The 24,840-nt window shown below is 41.5% G+C and overlaps 1 protein-coding gene across 4 annotated transcripts in view; it reads left to right on the plus strand.

The window, feature by feature from the left end:
- TNPO3 (transportin 3) overlaps window positions 1-17,877 on the plus strand; it is a 62,838-nt gene extending 44,961 nt beyond the window's left edge. Inside the window, exons 14-23 of one of the 4 annotated variants that reach the window (XM_075208528.1) lie at window positions 1,860-1,936; window positions 2,157-2,217; window positions 2,354-2,494; window positions 8,341-8,457; window positions 8,713-8,807; window positions 9,348-9,504; window positions 13,368-13,556; window positions 13,804-13,916; window positions 15,568-15,666; window positions 17,151-17,877. In XM_075208528.1, the coding sequence (XP_075064629.1) occupies window positions 1,860-1,936; window positions 2,157-2,217; window positions 2,354-2,494; window positions 8,341-8,457; window positions 8,713-8,807; window positions 9,348-9,504; window positions 13,368-13,556; window positions 13,804-13,916; window positions 15,568-15,628 (1,011 nt within the window). In that variant the 3' untranslated portion in view covers window positions 15,629-15,666; window positions 17,151-17,877. The remainder of the gene's footprint in view (window positions 1-1,859; window positions 1,937-2,156; window positions 2,218-2,353; window positions 2,495-8,340; window positions 8,458-8,712; window positions 8,808-9,347; window positions 9,505-13,367; window positions 13,557-13,803; window positions 13,917-15,567; window positions 15,667-17,150) is intronic. The other 3 variants (XM_075208527.1, XM_075208529.1, XM_075208530.1) reach the window with 3 other exon arrangements.
- The last annotated feature ends 6,963 nt before the right edge of the window (window positions 17,878-24,840 follow it).

The raw sequence follows: 24,840 nt of genomic DNA on the forward strand, positions 1-24,840 counted from the left end.
TCCCCAAGTGGTTCATGTAAAAACTGAAGAAGAAAAAAGTATGAAAAGTATGATTTTTGGGTTTGAAAAAAGGGGTAGAGAGACTTCCTGAGCAGTGGTATGGGTGCTACTACTGATGACATAGTTATTACAACTACTAATACTATTATTAATACTAGTATAGTATATTACATTTCCTGCTGCATATGTTGTTGTCCATTAGTGGGTATTACTGTTACTAGTGGTATATTACTGAGCATCACTACTATTGCTGGCATAATCTGTGCTACTGATCCTGTCTTGAGGATTCTCTGTGCTGATAGCGAACACTAACAATATTCCATAGCACCCTAGTGGAGATACATAATCAATTGCAGGTGAAATAACAATAATGCTACCTTCCAAATTGTTCAGAGGAAGGAAGATGACAACTGGAACACCCTTTATCCTAGAATAACTAAAGAATACTATATCTGCATCTCCCAATGGGAGCCCTGGGTCAGATGGGTTCCTAATGATCTATTATAAAGTTTTAATGGATAGTCTGACTCCCTTACTCATTCAGTCCACCAACAAGGTCTCTGACAAAGTACTTTTCCCCCTAGTCACTAAACGCGCATATAATAATCATTTCATAAGACTGCAAGAACCCATCCCAGTTCTCTTGTTATAGACTGATCTCCCTTCTTAATATAGATCCGAATTTATTTGGTAAGATTGTAGGCGATCATTTGAAGATGGTCTCGTCAGACTTAATCCGGTCAGGTGTGGTTTGTAAGTGGACAGTAGGAACGTTGTAATACCATGAAAAATCGTAGGTTTAATCCATCGTGCTAATAATGATAAACATCATTTCATACTTGTACTTACATAGGCAGAAAAAGTGTGCGATAGAGTTCATTGACTTTTTATGTCGTGACTATTGGAATATCTGGGATTGGGTTGAAGATGTTTTTATAGAATCATGGTACTTTGTAGCAGTCTGCAAACATTAGAATAAATAGGTCACTTTTGGAACCTTTTTAGAAAACTTTAACAGTATAAAGCAAGGATATCCTTTAATACCCCTGGTGCTATGTAAGGAAGCTTTGCTCAGGGCGATTGGAGCAAATCCAGATATAACAGGATAGGTGAGCAAGGGAGAAGAAAAGCTTTAACTGTTTACAGATGATCTATTAACAACAATTTGTTAGACGAATTTCAGATGTTTCGACCGCTTTCAAACTTAAAAATAAACTATTCCAAATCAATAGCCATAAACTTGACAACTCCCTGAGTTGGTGTTGGAAGGTTTTTGGAAAGCATTCTCTTTTGAATGGTATCCCCACTAAATTCAATACCTCAGGCTATTTTAACTAATCTTCATCTTCACATCTAAACTCTTTAAGACTAGATGTGGAGAAAACAAATAAATCATTGCTACATAAATTTTAATGGTTAAGTAGAGCCAATATCACTAAAAAAAATACCCCACCCAATAATTTCTTTGTTGCAGCACTCCCACTCCATATCCATCCAGTGTTTTTTAAAGAATGTCAAACTACCATCAGTGACTTTAAATGTGGTGTGGAGGGGTCGACAATGTTTCAATCATGTACAGAAGTAGATATATGGGCAGCCTACATGTGGGGTACATTTTTTCAAAGTAAGCATAAAGAAGTTATGTTTGGGGCAAAGAGGCTTGTAAAATACCCAGAGTGATTTCTGAATTTATATCCGCATGAACAAAAATTACTTGTATCTCTGATTTGATTCTTAATAGAATTTTGCACTTTCAAAAGCAAACTAAGTACGTTGCCCTATGTGACTGGCACAAATAGAATTGAGTATGCTCCTCATGGTAACTATATCAAGAAACATGTTCCTATTTCTCCATTTAGCTTCTTTCCCAAGACCCTAACAATGGCATATCCTCTGACCCCACAATATTTCTGGACAGACTGGCAGTCATCTTCAGGTAGGTGTTCTGTCACCAGTGTCGTCTTTCTTCTAGTTTTGTGTTGAGGAGAAATGGAATTAAACACTCGCTTAGTTATAATTCTATGGAAGCATTGGGTATATGGTCCTCTATTCAGAATGTTTAGTTGTATTGTTAAACTTCAGTGTGTTTTTTGGATTCATACATGCAAATAATGAAGTGAGTCTTCTTTAAACTATTTTTTTTTATGCTTTTAAAGGCATACCGTTCCCACAGTGGAAAATGGACAGACCCACCCGTGCCAAAAAGTCATCCAAGAAGTAAGTAATGTAAGGTGGGCTTGTCCTTTCGTGCATGGATGTATTATTTGAGAGCATTCATGGCAGTGTCCTATAGGAGAAGCATAATCGGCTGATTTCATTTGTTGGTGGTAAAATAAGTCTGTTTTATTCTCAGATATGGCCTGTGATGTCTGAGACCTTGAACAAGCATCGCGCTGACAATCGAATTGTGGAGCGGTGTTGCCGATGTCTGCGCTTTGCTGTGCGCTGTGTTGGTAAAGGATCAGCTGCACTCCTGCAGCCTCTTGTCACTCAGGTATATAAGGACATCTAGACATATTAAGAGTAAACCATATTGTACATTTTCTATTCCTTAACTGGCCATCTGGGGAATACAGACTAACTGATGAGGTTAATTACACCACTATTAGGAAGTCAGGGTTTAAAAAAACAACAAACAAACAAATAAACTGCCGGTTCCTCTTTCCACGTACTCCCCTTCCAAAAGGGAAGTGCTGTGTTCTTTTTATTTAAATGACAATAGTACATATTGTACACTGCGTGATGTTATATATTTTTTTAAGAGTTACCTTGGACTACAGGTTTTGTTTTTTTAAATTCAAAATGTCTTTCACTCTTTGACCAGTGAAAGACATAAAATGGCAGCTGAGACTTCATTAAGTCTGCTCTGCCGTTCTAAAGTGGCATCGGATGGGGTCCCTGTCTATCTAGCGTTGGACCCAGACTGTGACAACCTCCAGTCCTAGCTCTGTGTGGCTGGGTTCCCCCTTCTCCACACATGCTGGGGCCAATATTCTACCTGTATATTATTGAAAACATTTTATGTTCTATCATGAGCTATGTAAATTAAAAAATATAGTGATCTGGAGTCTCTTGTTCAGTGATCGTCTGTACCAACAGCAGCCGTGATTTAAAAAAAGAAATAATCCCCAAACTGGCCTGTGTTGACCCCAGCATCCTATAGTGCCCTTCAGCTACCTAGCAGTCCTGATCCAAAGTAGGTGGTCAGCATTCAGCCAGAGAAACCAGGGAAGAGGTGCTACCGCAGCTACACCTTTACCTAAAAAGAGTACGAGGCTCCCGGTGCTATTGAAGGAGCCTGGTTATGGCAGTAATATCCTTCTACAATTGGGGGCAATAAGTTTAGTGTACAGTTGACACTTAGGGGTGGTCAGTGGTGTGGGCAAATTGTGACAGTAGGAGTAGTCAGTTACAACTCATTGCTGACAACCAGCAACACCCACATAAAGCTGGTTAGAATGGAGCGGGGCAGAGTACGCCCATCTTGTCACCGTGACCAATAACCATTTCATTTGGTTCCTGGTCAATGTGAACAATATCTAAACTAATATGAAAAGGGGAGTTGCCACAGAAACTTGGTGATGTCACTGGTACTATCTTTATGCTGAGGGTGGCCATGTCAGAGTAGGGTAGAGCAGATCCAGCTCTCCCTCACGCCTGAGCAGTATTAAATAATCCTAATAGCGTTCTATTGCTGCGGACACAAAGGAAGGACCTTCTCTTTCCCACATCTCTTCCCAGTTTCCCAAAATTTCACCAATTTTTTTTTGTGACTCAAGCAAAAAATTCATCCCCAAAACATAAAAACTGGTTGGTCATCAAGTAGTCAAAGGTTGATTTTTAACTCGCTGAAACACAATCTTTACAATTCGTCTATGGTTTTCCAGCACATGGGAAAGCCATTCGAGTAGTGAGAGGAGCTATAGACATGAATACAACCATTCTTTGGCTACCCTGACTCCAGTAATAACACTATTTGCTGTTGTGTAATTTACACTTGCAGAAACACTTTTACACTACTTGTGATTGTGCAATATCTGCACTTTGTATTAATGTGTGTGTAGATATACCTAATAGAGTACATGATTGGAGTGTCTGTGGGGGGGCTATTCAATCATAAGCGAATTGACCCAGTCATTCTCTTGCCATGTGGAATGTAGGGGAGCGTTAGAAAAAGCAATTAACTTTAGAAGACCTGCGCAAATGATCACTGTTTTTAACAGACTTAATTCATCCATATATGCTCGTGCCCTTAATAGTTTTAGCAGAAATGCATGAATTAAGCATGCTTCAACACACGATCATTACCGCAGGTTTTCTAGATTGATTTGGGTTTTTTTCACTTCCTACTCCATGATGACCCCTAACTGTTGGGTTATCCTATATTTGAGTAGAGACAGGAAAAAAAGGTTGACATCTCTGAAGGTATATAATGTATCTCCTCCATCCAAAGCTTGTCTCTTTCCTGTCTCTTAATAGCGGAGTAAGACGGTGGTACTGTTATTTTGGTTTGTTTTTTTCTTTTTCTCTCTGAGCGGGCTTTCCTATGCCTTTCTAATTAAACCGGAGGGACCTGGTGTCACACCATGATTTGGCTGGGGTGGCCCCCGGGCTGCAGTCCCATCATCTCTGAAGTGGAAGCAGTAGATGGGTTCTCGTGGCTAGACTTCTCTGGGGCTGGCTCGGAACAATGCCTGCAGCATTGTTCTGAGCCAGCCCCAGCGAAGCCTTAAATACACGTGTTCTAGGTAAGCCACTTGTTAGGGGTGTTTCTTCATACTAATATAGCAGAATTAATTAGGAATTCTTATACATCCCCTGTTTTCAGTACTCTTGTAGAGCCTGTAGAGGAGAAGACCAGTAAATCTCGTAACTGTATATGTGGAGTCTAGGGGGATATTCAATTGTTTCTTTTAACGCGCTAAAACCAAAAAAAACGAGCGCTCTAAAAATATTACCGTTAATACGGTAATTACTCGCTAAATTTCATCTCGCAGCTCCCTGAGCAGCAAGCTGAAATTCAGCCCGCTGGCAGCAAGTAAGTACCGTATTAACTGTTTACGCGCGCAAAATTACTGTATAATATGAAGTTTTTTTCGAGCGCTCGGTTTTTTTTGTTTTAGCGCGTTAAAAGAAACAATTGAATACCCCCCTAGGAGTCTAACTGTTGGGTAAAACTTATCAAAGATGTATGTATTATATTACACATAGAGAAGATCTGTTGCAAGTTCCAGAACAGTTTCAACATTTAATTGGATGGCTGATTAAATATTTTGTTTCCAAAGATTACCTTCAAACTAGCCAAGGATTAAAATGTTAAGGTCTGATATGTGTATAGAATAGATTGCACTGCATGCTGTCAGTTTATTCACTTTGCAAATTTTTATATAGTGATTAGATTAGCAGGAAAGGAAATCAAAGAGGAAGCTAGATGTTTTAACCCTGAGATAGTAGATGCATTGATTGATAAAACAATCCAAGATGCACAAAGCTCCATCAACCTTAAATTTATAGTATGTAGCGTGATTAACCAACCATTTAAAGAAGCCACGACATATTGCCCAGATAAGTAATCGTCAAGACAATATGGATGAACCACAAACAAACTGCAGGATCGCAAGGCATGCAGATATTTGGATACAGACTACTAAAGATCGATTGGTTCATGACATTGTAAACAAGGGATACAGGATAGTTTTACCTAGTACCCAGGAGAATGTGATGGTGAAATCACAAACCCCAGCATCCTTTGCACAAGTAAAAACATTATGCAGTTTTGAAAACATTCATGGAGAAGCAAGTTATCAATTTGTCTTCCACAGCCTTCTTGTGCTGTCAGTATCTGAAGATGGAAAGTCAACTGTTGCAGTTTCTTTAGTCTAAGTTCAACAACAGTCATCAATAGGGATTTGTCTCATCATCACCATTTATTTATATAGCGCCACTGATGCAGCGCTGTACAGAGAAGTAATTCACATCAGTCTCTGCCCCATTGGAACACACACACACACACACACACACACACACACACACACACACACACACACACACTATGGTAAATTTTGATAGCAGCCAGGGTCTCAAGATTATTAGTAATGTTTTCATCAACCATAAGAATCAGGCTATGGGCGCAATTGCACATGAGAAATCTCCAGCTAGAAGTGTTTCACCAGTGGGATTGCAGTCCAAAGTCCCTTGCTCAATTGTTCAGAATAACATGCAAAGACCATGAAATCTTTCGGTTGGTGGTTGTCAGTCACTGAAAATCAAAGGAATTCTACTATCTGAGCCTGAATGGACAGTAATGACCACAGAAGTTGTACAGGCTGTATGGTCACAAAGAAAAGAAGGTGCATGGAAATGTCTTCGAAGCAAGCATAGTGTGGCGAGGAATAAAACATTTACAGCTGCAACTGTGGAGCAAACATTTAAAGATCTTCTCGGACAATTGCACAATTGTACACAAGGGGGCATGATGACAGAAGTAACAACTATTCTAGCATGGGCAGATAACAATTTAAGATCCCTGAGATTCCTCTCGCAAAGCTGGCATAGGCAACAAAATAGCAGACTGCTTGAGCCGATTTAATTCTTCCAGGGGGTGGAGTCTAAACAAGGCATTGTTTCAACAGGCGATAAAAAGGTTCTTCTTTTGGGATCCTGAACTAATGCCAATAAGCCAAAATGCCAAGGTAACATAATTTTACACCCGTCATAAGGATCCCAAAGCATAGGCAATAGATGCACTGACAAAGCCATGAAGTTGCAAAATAAGTTATGTATCCACGCCCCAATATTCCTCACAGCTTGTACATTGAGGAAAACAAAAAAAGAGGGGGTGAAAGTGGTTCACACAGGCATGGGACATGTTCCTAAACAACAATGGCCTGTTCCTCATGGTCCAGAGCTGCTACATCAAGGGGCTGATGTGTTTTCCAAAAACACTGTCCTTGAGGCCTGGAAGAACAAGGGATTCTGACAAGGCAGTAGAAATATTACTACAATCAAGAAAGAAGAACTCTTCAGAAGTGATGTACAGAGTCTGGAGTACTTTTACATGTTGGTGCAGAGTCAGACTGATTAACCCTGTGAATGCATGTATACTCAAAGTACTGGACTTCCTTCAGGAGGGCTTGCAGAAGGGTGTAGCATGCAGTACATTAATGGTGCATATTTGAGCACCTCTGTGTGTTTCTAGTGAAAAGATTGATGGCGAATGGTTTAGTGGGAACATTTCTCCAAGCAGTCAAAACAATCCACCCCTGCATTAAATGGTTTTTGGCATCGTGGGAATTTAATTTGGCCATAGAATCTCTAGTATCAGAATCCTTTGAACATATGTAGATGAGTCAGTTCAAATGGCTTATGCGCAAGGTCTTCTTTTTGGTGGCAATTGCATCTGCCAGATGAGTGTGTAAACTTAAGGCATCATGGTGTAAAAAACCATTCCACAACATATACAGTGACAATGTGATTGTGGATAAATCCAGACTTTTTACCTAAAAGTAGTATCAACTTTCCATGTAAACCAGGAAATTGTGTTCCTATCTTTGTTCCCAGAGTCATTGATGACAAAAAACATCTGAAGGTGGTTCTGACAAGTGATAGTACAGGTCTATTAAAGAGAACAAACAAGATGTGCCAAAGATATTGAGAACTCTTTCATTTCAACAAGGGCAGTGGTGACCTCATGGGACCATAGATCTCGGTCTATGGGCACATACTTTTTCAAAACATTAACAACCATGTGTGCACAATTTGGATGAAGTATCCTCCAAGCTGTAACTGAACAATTAATACTTTTATGTGAAGGACCTCAAATGATGGTTCTGAATTATTGCTTTAGAATCCACCACTGGAAATTGCTTGGGTACATCCCATCAGTGAGAGCTGCAATGGAGTAGGAAGAGGAAATAAGCAAATTATACTAATTAACAATTTTATTTCCTTGAATTACTCCATGGCACTCACACCTCCATAATGTTGTATATCATTATGTTGTTTTTTTTTGTTTTTTTTTTGCAGAGGCAGGTTGTCGGCTTCACTATTATTATTATTATTATTTTTATTTTTATTATTTTTATATATATTTTTTTGTCATTACTTTGCTGAATAAGGGATGACCCATCAGTAAGGGCTGCAATAGAGTATCTCATGGAAATTAAATTAACAGTGAGCATTATTTGCTTATTTCTTACACTCGCCTTCATTCCACATGGTAAAAGACCAACTGGGACAATTCACTTGCAATTGAATTATCCTCTCTATGTCCTACATTGTCTGTGTACTGGGAATAACACCCGCCTTAACAGGTGTCTCTCTCTCATATTTTAATACCAGATGGTAAATGTGTACCAGATTCACCAACACTCATGCTTCCTGTACCTGGGCAGCATTCTGGTGGATGAGTATGGAATGGAAGAAGGTTGCCAGCAAGGATTGCTTGATATGCTGCAGGTGAGTCTCTTATCAATCCAAGTGAACGTTAAAATTCACTACATCGTATGCGTTCTTATAGGTGTATATTAATCTTCTAGCCTAGGATAACCTGCACCGTGTTTTGTATTTTATTTAAAAAATAATACATTCTAGTGGATTAAGATTAGGGGATTACTGGTGCTTCTTTTCAGTCCCCGTTTTATATATTTACACACTTCGTCCTGCACCATAGTTAATATGCAAGTATCTGTTATGTATTTTGTTTTTATACAGGCTCTTTGTGTTCCCACCTTTCAACTACTGGAGCATCAAAATGGGCTACGTAATCACCCCGACACAGTAGATGACCTCTTCCGACTCTTTACTAGGTAACCCTATATGGAAGTTTACATTATTTTACAAAAGAATGCATAACATTTGCCATTTTTATCATCTCCCTTTTATTTCTCATCTATTCAAACTAGTTACTCATTTCCACTATCGGACTTTTATGACCAATTACATTTTTACAAACACAAAATTAAGAAATATTTTATCAAAGGAACGAACTACGTTTTGCACTCGCCTGGTTGTTCAGCAAGTACACAAGATACCACTGAAACCACTCATGTTTAAAGTGTTGTCAAAGTGCGTACAGTTCCAATTATTCCTTGCTGCAAGGGTAGGAAAACAGATTACACTGAAAGAAGTAGTAGAGAAGGGACATTGGCTGTTCTAAATTCAGAAATCTCTTTCGTAATTCTATTCACAGAGCATGATGTCATACTTGGATGTGTGTTTAATTTATAAATACACAATCACATACTTTGTGCATAAATTCACTATCTTAAGAATAATGTATACTTTTGTATAAAAGAGATTTATATGACTTCATGTAACAGCTGTTGGTTAATGTTTCTCTCTCTTAGGTTCATACAAAGATGTCCCATTATCCTGTTGCGCAGTCAGGTGTTGGTTCACGTTTTGCAATGGGCTATTGCTGCCACTACATTAGATCACCGGGATGCAAATTGCAGCGTCATGAAGTTTCTGCGTGATCTTGTACACACTGGGGTAGCCAATGATGTAAGTATCTTTTAGGTGCACACAAACAAATACCATTTTCTACCCCCATTCATGTAATTTCTAGGATGTGATAATCGTCTGTCTTTTATGCTTGATGACCTGTGTTAATGGCTTTGATTTAGTACAACAGTCTGATTCATGCTTGTTCTTTGTTTTGTTTGTTTTTAATATCCTACCAAAACTGCTTTTTATGATTAAAGCTCATGTATTTATCTGATAATATGCAAGTATACCAGGATTATAATGGGTATTCTACTCTGTACATCTGTTTAGTTTGTTAATTTCTATTTTTGCTTCGGTAAGATCTGCAAATCCTAGCTCTTGACCCCTGTTCCCTTCCACACGCAGTGTTACAGTAGAACACTAGGAGAGAATAAATGTCTGTCTGTTTTGGCGTGACACTTATGCTTATACGAATACATCTCTGTTGACTTAAAGTTACAGGAGCTGCATGCCTACCACTGCCATCAGTCATCAAGACTGGCACCAGACAGGAGGTGCGGCAGAGAGATAGGTTGCTCCCCCCTCTGCTTGGAGTCCATCTGGCTAGATTGTCATGTGCGCTGTATGCACGGTGGAAGACCAGAGTCTGTGATTGCTGGTGTGGGCTTCCATTGATATGACAGACCAAGCTTGTGCAAAATCTTTGGCCTTGACTGTTCTGGAGATTTCGAAGAGCTTAAAAGGTAGAAAGTAGGGAACCGAGCAGGGATTCTCCCACTTTCGTCCCTCCATAACATTCAGGTCCCTATCCTTGCTGTTCACGATAACTGTTTGAGCTCACTGCCTGTTTCAATCCGTGCAGGTTTCCTTTTTCTTTGAAAGGATGCTCAACTCTTTTACATCTAAACCCCAGGAGCATCAGCTCCTGGTGGTCCTTAAGTCTTGGGAAGGGTCTGGCTCTGAACTTTCCTGCCAAGAGGAATGGCTCAGGATTCTGACCTGGAGGTTTCCTCTAAACCTGAGGAGGATCCAGGTAGAGAGCAGAGAGTGGAAGCTTTTTTTTGTGTGCCATTCGTCAGGTACTAAACATACAGGAGGGTTAGGAATCTGATTCCGGACAATTCACTGTTTATGTTGAAGAAGCAGCAAAGGGTTTGTTTCTTTTCCCTCTTAGTTACAGGACTATTTGTGTGAGGTGTGGGTCACAGATTACCTAATGTAGATGCTCCCATAGCTTCCCTGCCCAAAACCACCACTATTAATGCTGCTACACTTTAGGGATAGTACAGATAAGAAGACTGAGGTCACCCTGAAGTCAAACTTCACCGCAGCAGGCGAAGACCCAGATCAGATTTGCTCAATCTGGTAGGGCAAATATGTGAGGACCCAGGGTACCTGGGGAAGCTACTATTGACACTGTTTTCATGGGTGTAAGGGTCTCTGCACACTGTGCCATCTGCCTGAGTGCCTGGCAGGCGGATGCAGGGTCCAAATGGACTTTTGAGTCACTATATTTCAATGGTGAGGTTTTGTTTGGCCCCTGATTTGGGCAAGATAGTCTCTATGACCACAGGGAAAAAAAAATGTTATTTTGTCTTTGCAAATGCCCCTAGGCCTAAGGAACCCTAGTTTTCCCTCTCTTCCACCCCCCCCCCCCCCCACCCAGTTAAAGCAGATGAGCAGTCAGCATAAATGGCAGAAAAACATTCCAGGGTCCTTCATGATGTCCAGATGGGTTTGGGGTTATAAAATCCCTGAATTTCCACGTAAGTACAAGATGGAGACCAGTACTAAACATCCCAGCACTTCCATTTCAGGGTCCTACCCTTCAGCCTAGAGCACTGAGGTTATTAATCACAGTTATGGCAGTCATGGAAGCCCTGCTCAGATCCAGCATGGTGACTATCATCTACAACCTGGATGACGTCGATAAGGACATGCTCTCCTGCTTTGCTTCAGGCCCATGTTTAGGAGACTACTCAAACCTTGAAATAGCAAGATTGGATCATCAACTACAATAAAAATTCCAACCTGATTCCTTCCTAGTAGATCATCGTCTTGGGGCTGTTGTTAAACAGCATTTAGCAGTGGGTGTTCCTGCCAGAGAACAAGATCCTCTCATTACATGCACTGGTGTTGTGCCTCTTGGCTTGCAGTTCTGCATGACAGTTACGCAAGATTGTATCCACCTTTGAGGCTGTACATTTTGCACAGTTTCATTCAAGGGAGTTCCAGATCAAACTTCTAAAAATGAAACAAGTCTCATCTGCATCAGACTGTCCCCAAAAGTTTACTAATTGCTCCTTTGGTGGTTGAGGGTAGACATCATCAATAGGGGGGTCGCTCATTCACCATTTGGGACTGGACCCTGGTGACCACATATGCCAGCATCCGAGGTTGTGGAGCGGACACCCTTCAGTACTGTTTTTGCTGAGGAGCCGAAGTTCCTGACAGACATGTTGGAGCTCAGGTAGGTTTACAATGCCATGGTAAGAGCTGGCCCGAGAGGAATTACAGTAAAGGTCCAGTCTGACAATGCCATGGTGGTGACAATTTTCCATCACCAGGGAGTCATCAGAAGTGCCAAGGCCATGAGGGTGTCCTGTCTATGCATTTGGTAGATCAAAATGTTAAGCGCATCGTGGTGGTTTTCATCCCAGGGGTGGAGAACTAGGAAGGATTTCAGTATGGACGCTTGAGACTTGGCTTCCTGAAGGTTCAGGTTCTGCATTATCAAAGCAATTTCAAAGAATATTGGCATTGTTACCAGAGGTGGAGACCTGAATGTGCCAACATACACCCCTCTGGTGGAACCTTGGGATATAAATATTGTGCTTTCTGCTTTGAAGCATCCTCCCTTTTGAACCTCTAGATTTGGTGGATCTTAAGTTCTTGACCTGGAAGGGCTACCTTTCTCCTAGCTATCTCTATAGCCAAGAGAGGATCTGATCTGTGGGCTCTGTCCTGTAAGTTTTCCTTGCTCATTTTTCCTTGAGTTCTGGGCTGTTCACATTTCTTGATAACCCAAGGTCATCTCCATGTTTCCACTTGATCCAGGACATTGTGGTTCCAGTCTTGCATCAGGGAAGACCCATGACTGAAAAGGGCTTTTCATTCTTTGGATTTGGTTAGGGGCTTACAGACTTGCATCCATAAGGATGTGCGTCAGACCGAGGACCTCTTTGTTCTCCGACACCCAAAAGAGAGGCCGGTTGGTTTCTAAGCAGACTATTGCCAGGTGGATTTCGGCAGGTTAGCTTCTCCCAGAGTATGTAAGGGTACATTCTGCTATATATGTGCGTGGGTGGCGCAGCACAAGGATTTGGCTGAGCAGATGTGTGTGGATATCTGATCTTCGGTGCACATATTTACACATTTTTACAGGCTTCACACCTGTGCATGCAAGAATGCAAACTGGGCGTGAGGTGCTGCGCACCACAACTTGGGATGTCCCAAATCTGTTCTTTTAACAGAGGGTACCCTCAGTGTTTATATTGTCCCCCATAGGATGAATTAGAAAATATGACTCTTGTACTTGCGTTAGATCCTTCCCTCTGAATCCATCTGACCTTATTACCTCATAGACTGGATGCTCTCTTTTTATACTCTTGTTTTTGTTTCCTTGTTCTGTTTCTGTTATACTGGTTAGTTTTTCTTTTTCTAGTTGGAAACCGTTGTTTTCTGCTCCTGTCACTGTACTTCCCTCAGTGTCCCTCATAAAAAGGATTTAACAGAAGTACAAAATCCCATTTTCTCTTTCTGTTTGCACCTCTCCGCTACGCTTTAGTGTTTAACTAAAAACGCAGGCTGTTTTGGACTATAAATAAATACAAAATTATTTACTGTTTGCTGTCATTAGGCTAAGCTCTTTAATGTCATTAGAGATTTGCAACCTTGAAGTTTTGTTTTATTCATAACAGCTCATCTGTCTCCTCACACAGCACGAGGAGAACTTTGAGGTGCGCAAGGACCTTATCCATCAAGTACTGGGCCAGTTTGGGCAGCAGCTGGTCAGTCAGATTCTACAGGTGTGCTGTTTCTGTCTCCCACCCTACACCTTGCCTGATGTTGCTGAAGTAATTTGGGAGATAATGGTCTTCGACAGACCGGTAAGAAAGACAGCTTATATAGATCCTAATGCCCAAACAATGTAATTTGTTATTGAAATTGCTCACTCGTGAAATTGGTGTACAAGGTGTGGATTGTACATATACTTTGTGGGAGTAGTTGATAACATGAGTTTTGATTAAATTTTTTAGATTTGAAATGTCCTTAGCTAAGGCATTGCAATGCAGGCAATACTATAACAGAAAGTAAGCGAGTTAAAAATTATTCCCCCCCCCCTCCTCTCTTCAGACATTTTGTAGGTGGCTGGAAACCTCTTTGAAGAGTTTACCAAAGGAGACATCAGGGGGAGCGATTACAGTAACTCATAAACAGTTAACAGACTTCCACAAGCAAGTCACAAGGTAAGCCAAGTCTTCTGTCCTATTGTGCCACAAAGAAGAGATTGCACAGGTATGAGAGTGTACACCCTCTTTCAAATCTGTGTGAGGATTAGATGACTGATTATGTCCTGATATTTACAAATTATACTAACATTTGATAAATATTCTCATGTGACAAATAATCCAGAACAGATTTTTTTTTTTTTTTTCCCCCAACACAAAATTATCCAACACGGAGAAGCCAATGTTGTTTTAGTACTTGTAGAATGATATCAAGAACTTGAAGTAATTGTTTTCTGTATGAGTTTGTCTTTTATATCCTATGTAAGGAATTTTGCCCCATTCCTACTTACAACTCTACTTCAGTTCTCTAGATGTTTGCGAGTAATTCCTTATGCACAGATCCCATAAAGTCCTGCAACAGCACCTCAGAGTTGAGGTCTGGACATCGACTTGGCCACTCCAAAACCTTGATTCTTTTCTATTTCAGTCCTTCAGTTGTAGATATACTGGTGGGCTAAACATCTAAATCCTGTTGGATGACCCAGTTATGTCCAAGCTTCTGTTGAACATAGGTCTTATTTTCCTGTAAAATACTGTGGTACAAAGAGGTGTACTCAGTGGAGTCAATAAATCTACATCCAGTGGCTACAGAAAAGTCATCGCCCCCTTCACTATCATGCTTGCTTAAGTTTGTGTTCTGTTGTGCTGCCCTATGCTTAGTTTTCATAAAACCAAACAACTTTGGGCTTGTCTGTCATAAGGATATTGTTCCAAAAGTCTTGTGTTTCATTCAGTTGCAAATCTAAGCTGAGTTCTGACGCTTATTCTGGAGAGGAGTAAACTCTTGTCTTTTTCTTGTCTAGGTTTTCACATACTTGCTCAGTGTTTATCAACACTACTGTGTTACCAGATAACTATAGATTCCTTGATGTAGATTTTGGTTTCTGTGCGACATCTCTGAGCATCATACAGTCTGATCTTCAGATAAATTTGCAGTCTTAAAATTGTTTAGGATCTGCTTTATCCGTGTTTTGCGTCATAACCCTTCCCTGACTGATGTGCATATACAATTGCTTTTCTGACATTAAATGATGACAAAGTAAAATGGGTTATTTGTCACATGATATTTTAGTACTTTGCGAGGGCTATATGATTGATAATTTCCTGACATGTAAACACACAGATGTGAAAATGAGTGTACCTTCATTATTTTACATGACTATATGACACAAGCACTGGACCATAGCAGACAATGGCGGCACTTTATATATGCACAAACACAAGTGTTCCAGTGTAAATATACAGCCATGGCTACAGCAGGATATTGGTGTGCTTTAGCAATTTAAGGTATTATAGATAAAACTAATGAAATGTGACTGGAATAGCCAATTTTACACAACACACACATTGTTACTTACAGACCTGTGTGTTCCATGGTTTTGTTGCTTTTTAAATAAAATATAAAAATACACTCTTTCTAATGGGTATGTTTACAGTGTATTACAGTGTATTTCCTGTTCTGTTTTTATTTAATGGTGTCGAATAGCACTGTTTTCCGTATTTTCCATATCATTAAATCACTGTCCTGCGGGAAAGATGCGAAAAGTAGAGACAACCTAACCTCTATCTTTGGTTGATGTTTTTAGCAGATGTTGTGTGTGTTTTGCAGTGCTGAGGAATGTAAACAAGTGTGTTGGGCTCTGAGAGATTTCACCAGGTTATTCCGATAGCTGCGCTCTTACACCACCGAACCTGTCTTCCACGGTGAGTAAGTATTGTTAGTGGTTTGATAGTGAATTGAAAAGTACATGTGGATAAATTGTGGAGGCACTATCAGCCTTAAAAGGCCAGTCCTTCAAAACACAAGAAAAAACCTTAATATGTGTTTTCATAAGTTCCACCCCTTCCTTCATATTTTGTCCACTCGGCACAAACTCCATCTGCCATTACTCCCAAAGACTTTTGCACATGGGTGCTCTTGTAGTCTATTTTACATTTACAAAAACAAAACAATTGTAAATTAAATGCTGTATCTTTTGTTCCGGACCTGATAACTTCATCAGATCTTATGTAAAGTACACATTTGATACACCCTATACTATCCCATTACATTATTGAGATTGCACTAATTGCATGAAAGTAACTATCTGAAGAATCATGGGAAATGAGAAGCCATTCCCAGTGAAGCAAACACGCCACCTAAATCTGAAATTGTGTTATCGTCAAGGTATGAAATATCAGTAGTTATGATGGGTTTCATTTGTAGTAAGGTTAGTTGTAGTAAGGTTTTTTGCTTGATTACATCAGACATAGCAAATGTATTCCCAGTGTTTCTCATAATAGGCTGGGCTGCAAAGGGCAGTGCTCAAGTAGTACTGACCAAAGCAAGGCAGCTACAGGGATGAATTGGCATCATGACTAAATATGCTGTTGGGGTAGACTTGAGAGATATAAGGGAGGTTATGCAGTAACAGTGCAGAGCAGTGGTTAATTTACTGATACTAGCTGCCAGACATGAAAGCCAACTCGCAGGTCATACCTTTCTGAGACCCAGGGAACCAATCAGATGACAGGAGCAAGTCTTATGCTTCTCCTCTTCCAGCAGCCAATGAAAAGAGAGCTTATGCTATATACAATTGGAGATCACAGGATGAAGGATAGCTGTTCGAAACTGACTGACACTGCGGAGTTGAGTCAGAGCAAAGGCCCCAATCAGAGGATCCATAGAAACAGTTTGTTTATATGCTAAGAAAAGAAAAATATGACGTACAAGTCAGGAAATTATTGACACAATTTAGAATGGGACAAACATCTTTTTTTTTTTATCTTACAAGGGGTGCAGGTGTTCTCTGCAACTCAACATGCCAGCTAACATTAGCTCGCTATAACATGTTTTGTAACAACTGTTTTTCCTGGGTAATCTAAATGAGGTAACTTTAAGCTGGAGATTTTGGTAACATAACAAGGATATTGCTGAGTTTCCATAGCACCCTCAGTACAGATGTTACAATCCTGCATTGTGTTCTGTACAGCTCACATTGATCGCTGTTTGATGTGTATACTGTCAAACATAGTGTCTCCCTTATAGGTCAAGTACAGCCAGCATTCCTCTCCGTCTCAATGACTCAAATCCTGAGCTGCTTCAGGAACTGATTTGAGAATTTTAGAACATCAAACATTGTGTTTCGAGGAGCAGGTCTGATACATAAAAATATTTACCAATGTGTTATGTTTTTTTTTTCCTCCTGTCAGTGAAGATCGGTTACCCAGCCCACTCAGACGGCACTTCCTGAACAGAGAACCATTGTGGATTGGCTTCTATACCCCCCTAGTGTGCGATGCCAAAAGGGGGACACAGAGCAAAAGAGAAAAAGCTGCCAGGCAAGCTTTGAGGATGGCGTCCCTGTGTAACGTGTGCTGAAGATAATATAACAAAACTGGGAAAAAAAGCTTAAAAGTTAAACCCCTTCACTTCTGAGCGGGGGCAAGTGTTCCCTATAGAGCTGTGGTGAAAGGTTATTGCTATAAGTCTCATCCACAGCGGTAAGGCACTCCATGAGCAGCCAGTGCCAGATGCGTACTGATGTCCCAATCCCCCCACAGTGCCAGGTTGTCCTAGACCTCGGGGGTGAAGGGGTTCTCAAGGCAATGCTGAGTGCCCAAGCGCCACATATGCATTTTGGGATGGGAGGGATCGGGGAAAAAGGAGGTGGGGAAGAAGGGTTTAGAGCTTTCCTTGATGGACTCGTTTTAAAATAAAAAAAAAATAAATTCAAGAAAATACTTAAAAAAAATGAAATGAATAAAAAAAAGTACAAAAAAAAAAGAACGCCGTCAGATAAAATCCCTGGTTGGCAAAATTTAAATTTGCGTGGATGCAAACAGAGAAAAATATGCAGCTAAACTTTCTGTGAAATGAAAAAAGTAAAATGTGCAAAATAAAACTTATTAAAAAAGATTTTTTGTGTGTTTGAAGTAATGTCGCATGCACAGTGTGTTTGTTCCCCACAATTTTATCTGCAACGTATTTTATTGCAGACAATGTGCCCAGGACATACGTTTCAGCATAGAGACCAATGAGGACTGCAGCAGTCACCAGTTCATGTCTTGTTTCTGCATTCCATTTAGAAAGTCACACAAGTACTCCAATCTGCTACTTTACTGAACATGACATTATACATTGCTTTGCTTGTGTGTTTCAACTCCTAGAATATGAAAAAAAAGACCATTTTTATAAAGCCACCATGTGAACTTCACAATTGAATTGCTAGCCAGCAAATATCACCAACTTGCACATGAATGTATGATGACCTAATGCAGAGGTGCTCAAACTCTGTCCTCAAGTGCTAACAACGGTTCATGTTTTCAGGATTTCTTTAATTATGCACAGGACAGTTAATCTATTTCTCTGGGTCAGCAATTACCCCACCTGTTTCTACAGACAGAAATCCTGAAAACGTGACCTGTTGGTAGCTTTTGAGGACTGGGATTGAGCACCTCTGACATAATGAATGCATTATAGAACCCACTATGTAATTTATGAAAGTGACATTAAATACTTGAGAAACTAAACCTATAGCATTATAATGGTGCAACTAAACACATTAAACCTTAAGAGGCCTCTTTTGGCATGATATATAATGTCCCACTTACCACAGCAAGTGTCTCCCCAAAACAGTGTAAATGTTAGCTGCTTGCCACAAGTAAAAAAATGTATGTAAAATCTTCAGGATAAAAAAAGCAATAAATGTAATAATTTAATGTTAAACTTGTTTAATATTCTGCTGTATTTCAATCACAACAGAACCAGTATATCCTCATATTTATTGTTTCCGACTTTGCTGTGAGCATCACACCATTATTTGTACATCTCCAATTGTAAAGGTTGGCAGCAGTTTTACAACGATTTTGTAAAACACCTACATGCAGTTGGATGAACCAAAATGAACACTGAGAGAGAAACCAATCCTTATGGCTTACATTAAGTGTACGCAATATCTTTAGATAATAACCTAGTGCCACATTTTCCCGCAGCACTGTATAATTGCCATTATATGAATGAAGGTGAAAGCTAGTTCAATAGATAGCATCTGCAGTGACTCTGGTCAGATCTAGACATGGTTTGTGCTGTTTGAATGATGTACCTTTCAGCTTAAATATGCCACTATTACTATTGAAAGCATGATTAGTCATTCGCATTACATATATTACAGCAGCACAGACACTGCTCTGTCAGATGAGAGACGAGGGCTCTCACTGGCAGAGTTTAAGGTGTCTGAAACAGAGTGACAAGCGGTCTCTCCGGGCCGCTGTCACTCAGAGCCTCCCCGATAACCGGCGCTGCCACTGCAGGCATAGAGCGCCGGTTATCGGATCATGAGCCGGCGGCCATCTTGGATTCGGACAGCAGAGAAAAGAGAGGCAGCAAGAAGGGGGCAAAACCAAGATCCCCCCTCAGAAATAGGAGGGGGCATCGGGGTCCAAACGCTGCAGGAGGTCTCCATTACTCTGCTGATTTTATATATATTTTTCTTAAAAAAAAAAAAGAGACAAAATAATGGAAGAGGGGGAGCTAAAGCTGGATAGAGCTCCCCTACTTTTCAATTCTCTGAACAATATTCCGGTCTTCTGGCATTGAGAAGAAGCCCGGGAAGAGATACAGCTTTTTGGGAGCAGACATCAGGACACTGCTGGTGGACTTCTCTCCTGTATTTGGCCTTTGGGCTAAGTATTCTATTTTTATTAAGCATTTCAAAAACTATTTGTTTACTGACAAAGTGGGGCTAGTAGGGGTAATATTATTGTACTTTTTACTTGCCAAAATCATATTTTATTAAAGGGACAAGTGCAACTTTTATTGTAGATTAGTTGATTACTTGTTTTTTCCTGTGTCTCACCAAGCACACCATGAGTTGAGGGATTCTTTCCTTTGTAAAATGTCAGATAAAGGAAAAGGTCCTATGGCAAAATATTGAACCTGTTCTAGATGTAAGGTTAAATTACCATGTGGCCACAAGGACACCGTTGGCGCTTGCTCTGATTGCGAAGGGGGCCCCCCTCTGCGCAAACTCGGCAGACTCTGGCCCCTCTGTCGGAGGAACCGGCCTGAGTGGCTTCTCTAACACAGTCAAAGTTTCCTCTTTAGCCCAGCTTTTCAGTAAACCTACTCAGTTACTGACAAGCTCGGCAGCGTTTTTCTTCTGTATTGGATTATGCTGTTACGACTTTGGGGGTCCCTGCTGCGGCTGCTTTTACTGGGACGACTATAGCAGACCCTTCTTCTTTGATAGCGGACCAAGCCCCTGTCTCTGCAGAACCAGCATGGTCCTCATCATTAATAATAGGTTTAGACAGGCTAAACCAGTTCTTGAATCCCCATATTTGGGCCCTACTAAAAGAAAGCGGTTTACATCCGCTAATCCTTTACTGTCCTCCTCGGATTCGGAGGGGTTTTCTAAAGAAGAAAGGAAAACAAATTTTGATCCTGACCACGTCCAGGAAGTAACCGCCAGATATCAGAGCATTGATTTGCTATTAGCGGTGAGGCAGGCCTTGGACCTCCCAGAGTCAGAGGATCCTAGTCCTATAGACCGAAGTCTCTTTAAGAAAGCCAGAAGAAAGGTTATTTGTTTTCCTCCTTCGGTGGAATTGAGAAATATTGCTGAGGGAGCTTGGAAACAACCTGATATAAAAAAAAAAAAAGTTTTCTATTCCAAAAATATTCTCCTCCTTATATTCATTACAGGAAGAGGATCTGGCTCGCTGGGAAGGAATCCCTAAGGTGGATACTCCTGTAGCCCGTTTAGCCCGCCACACTACCCTGCTGGTCCCGGGCACTGCAACTCTGCAGGACACTACTGACCGCAGAATAGAATCTCAGCTTAAGTCTATATTTGTAGTACATTGGAAAGAGGCATCTGGGTGTCTTTACGAGACAGCTCAGAACACTGCGTCTGTGTCTTCCTCTATTCGGGCTTCGGCAAATTTCAGCAGCAAGAACCTTGTGGCTGAAATCCTGGGAGGCGGATTTGGAATATAAGAAATCCTTAGAAACCATTCCGTTTTATTTCTTTTTTTTCAGCATCAGGTTTATTCGAGCCGGAATTAGACAGTATCATTTCTCAGGCAGCGGGTGGCAAAAGCTCCTTTAGCCAGTCCTTTCGGGGGACCTCCTTTCCTAGGGGTCAGTCATCCAGGGGCAGACAACCAAATCCTAGAGGTTTCTCAGTCAGAGGTAGATCCTCTTTCTCAGCTAGACGTCAGGCCTCCAAGGAGAAGCCTGCATCATGACTGCAATTATACCCACCAGGAGGTGGCGAGAGTGGAGGAGCTCCTGTCTTTTTTTTCTAGAACAGTGGACAGCGTCTTCTCAAGATCCTTGGATTCGGGGCATTATAACGAGGGGGTACATGATAGATCTTTCGCCTCTTTTCTTCAAGTTATTTGCAGGGTCCCAGAAATCCAGAAAGGGAAAGGTTTTATTTAGATTTAAGATGGGTCGAAAGGAACCGTCCGGCTTCTTGACAAGAAAAAGATCTGAAGAACTTAAATGTGCAATTAAAAGTGGACAAAATTTCGGATGGAGTCCCTAAGGTCAGAAATAAACGGAATGGAAAGGAATCAGATTATGGCTTCCATGGACATAAAATATGCATACCTCCATGTTCAGGGTGGGGGCCTCCCACTATCAGTTTTGGACTCTTCCCTTCGGCCTCTTCTCGGCTCCAGGGGTTTTCACAAAGATCATATCTGTAATGGCAGCTTGTCTTCACTCAGGGGGAGTTCAGGTTGTGCCTTACTTAGACGATCTTCTCATAAAATACACCTCAGAGGTTTGCTTGCAACAGCACTTGTCCCTCTCCATAGCTTTCCTCGAGAGCCAGGGGTGGTTAATAAACTTAAAGAAATCCCAGGTGATTCCGTGTGAACGCATGATCTTCCTGGGACTCATCATGGACACTATACAACAGAAGGTGTTTCTGACAGAAGAGAAAATCGGGTCGGTTCAAAGGATAACATCTCAGGTCTTGTCCTCTCCCAGTCCTTCAATTCACTTGTGCATGCGTCTTCTAGGGAAGATGGTGGCCTCCTTCGGGACGATCCCCTTCGGTCGTGCTCATTCCCGGTGTTTTCAGCTGGACCTCTTGACAAAATGGTCGAGATCCCACCTACATTTGGATCGCCAGAAGAGCTCTCTGTCTCCGGATGCGAGAAATTCGCTACGGTGGTGACTGATTCCGGATCACATGTCGGTGGGCAGGTCTTTGGCTCCATGGTCAGGGATCATAATTGCAACAGACGCCAGCCGGAAAGGTTGGGGGTGCTGTAGCCTTTCAGCTCTGGCTCCAGAGTCTTTGGCAGTCCAGGAGTCCTCCCTATCCATCAACAGGTTAGAGTTGAAGGCAATTCCTTGGGGGGCCCAAACCCTTCTTCTGGATCATCCAGTCAGAGTTCAGTCCGACAAGGCCACGGCTGTGGCATACGTCAACAGCCTATGAGGAACGAGAAGCACAGCTGCAACGGGGGTATCGGTTCAGATATTCGCTTGGCCGGAACAATATGTTCCAGCAATTTTGGCAGTGTTCATTCCAGGAATAAGGAACTGGGAGGCCAATTATATCGGTCGCAATGTGATGATGCCAGGGGAGGGATCCTTCCATCCGATACCTGTTCAGAGGTGGGGTTTACCGGATATAGATCTCGGGCCCTCCAGACACAACAAAAAGGTTCCCAGGTTTGGCGCAGTGGCCAGGGACCCTTGGCAGTAGCAGCGGACGTAATGACCATGTCGGGGGACTTCAGGTTGAGATATCTGTTCCCTCCAATTCCCATGATTCCTCGAGTACTTAGACGAGTGAGGCAGGGCGTTCTGCCGGTAATTCTGATGGCACCTGCATGGCCATGGCGAGTGTGGTACGCGGACATAATCTCTATGGCGGTAGGGCGAGAGCATCGTCTCCCGTTGTGAGATGATCTCCTTTAAGGTCTTTTTAGTCACCAGGATTTACCTCCGCTGAACTAACGGCATGGCTGTTGAAGCCAGGCTCTGGAGGGCTAGGGGTTTCTCCCCCAGTGTAGTGAACCCTCTGCTACGAACTCGTAAGCCTGTTTCGGCTCGCATCTATCATCGCATTTGGCGAGCCTATATCAGATGGAGTGAAAATAGGTCTTGTCATACGTCCTCTTTTTGTCTTTTCGACTTCTGGCCTTCAGGATGATCTTGAGGCAGGTCTCCGCTTAGGTTCCTTATAGTTATAGGTATCTGCCCTTTCAGTTTTCTTCCACCTGAAGTTAGCGGATATGCCAGACATCAGGACGTTTCTTCAGGGGGTCTTACACCTCCAGTCTCCTTATACTTCTCCTACAGCACCTTGGGATCTTAACCTGGTGCTTGATATGCTTACAAGGTCTTCTTTTGAACCCTTACTTTCGGCATATTTTAGGTCTCTGACCTGGCAGGTGGTGTTTCTCTTAGCTATTGCATCCGCTCATAGAGTTTCAGAGTTGGGGGCTCTGTCCTGTCGACAACCATAATTGGTGTTCCAAGAGGACAGAGTGATATTGAGAACTCTCCCTTCTTTTGTTCCAAAGGGTGTTCAGTCTTTCATTTGAACCAGGAAATTGTGGTTCTGGTCTGTCAGACAGCTTCTCAGTCTGATCAGGTGTATATGGAGAAATTAGATGTTTGTTAGGGCTCTCAGCATTTATGTTAAGACAGCTTTCCAAAATTCAGAGTACCGTTTTTCTGTTTGTCCTTTAATGATTCTCATAAGAGGCTGGCCAGCCTCTAAGCAGTAAATTGCGAGATGGATTACGGTTCCAATTACACAGGCTATATCAGGGCTAACCGTCCTGTGCTAGAGAGACTTACGGCCCATTCCACCCGATCGGTGGGGGCGTCTTGGGCAGTGAGAAATGGGGCTTTTGCGGACTAACTGTGCAGAACAGCCACCTGGTCTTCTGTCCATACTTTTACAAAATTCTATCAGTTTAAAGTGTTTGCGGCTTCGGATGCAAATTTTGCCCGTACTACGGGCCGGGCTTTCAGAGCGGTCCCGCCCTTAGAGGGCTGCTTTAGAACGTCCCAATGGTAAGCAGTGTCCCCCAGACTGGATGAAAGAGAAAAGAGGATTTTTGTACTTACGTTAAATCCGTTTCTCTGATTCCGTCTGGGGGACACTACGATCCCTCCCTTCTGCTTCTCTTCTGTGTGCTCTTGGTTGATTGGCCTTTTCTCCTTTGGGCTTTTTAATTAACTGAGGAAGAGGCAGGGGGATTGTATAGGGGAGGGGTCTGTCAGCAGTGCTAAAGTTAACTAGCTAGGTGCCAACTCCCGTGCTCCCCTCCACAACCCATGGTAAGCAGTGTCCCCCAGATGGAATCAGAGAAACGGATTTAACGTAAGTACAAAAATCCTCTTTTTTTTTTTCCAAGAGGGTGAACCAGAAATGATGCACTAAAACATCAAGCTAAAAACATTGGAAAAGAAGATGGCCATGTTTTGTGCACATGCCTCAACGTTGAGCTGTCCCATGTTTTGTGTTGTAAGTCAGACATAACTAGCTGTGCACCTAATCTGCAATGTTGCAAGATGTTGATAAGACAATTCTTCTTTAATAATAGTTTGTGCACCAGGTGGTCACATTGTGAATTTAATATAGATGTGTGCAAATGGGGCAGAGACTGATGTGAATGAGTTCTTTGTACAGCGCTACGGAATTAGTGGCGCTATATAAATAACTGATGATGATGAAGTAGCAAGCATAAGATTACACAAATTGGACATGTGAATGAGGAACTTCACCTTTGTCCCTTTACAGTGTTTTAATATATTTGGATCAAACAACCAGTGTAACCATACATCAAAATGACATTTTTGAAATGGTGTAACGTACATAACATTTAGGAATGTATTTTTAATAGTAATTTGTGTGGAAAGTCT

Source organism: Mixophyes fleayi, chromosome 4, assembly GCF_038048845.1.
Source record: "Mixophyes fleayi isolate aMixFle1 chromosome 4, aMixFle1.hap1, whole genome shotgun sequence".
NCBI classification, from domain to species: domain Eukaryota; kingdom Metazoa; phylum Chordata; class Amphibia; order Anura; family Limnodynastidae; genus Mixophyes; species Mixophyes fleayi.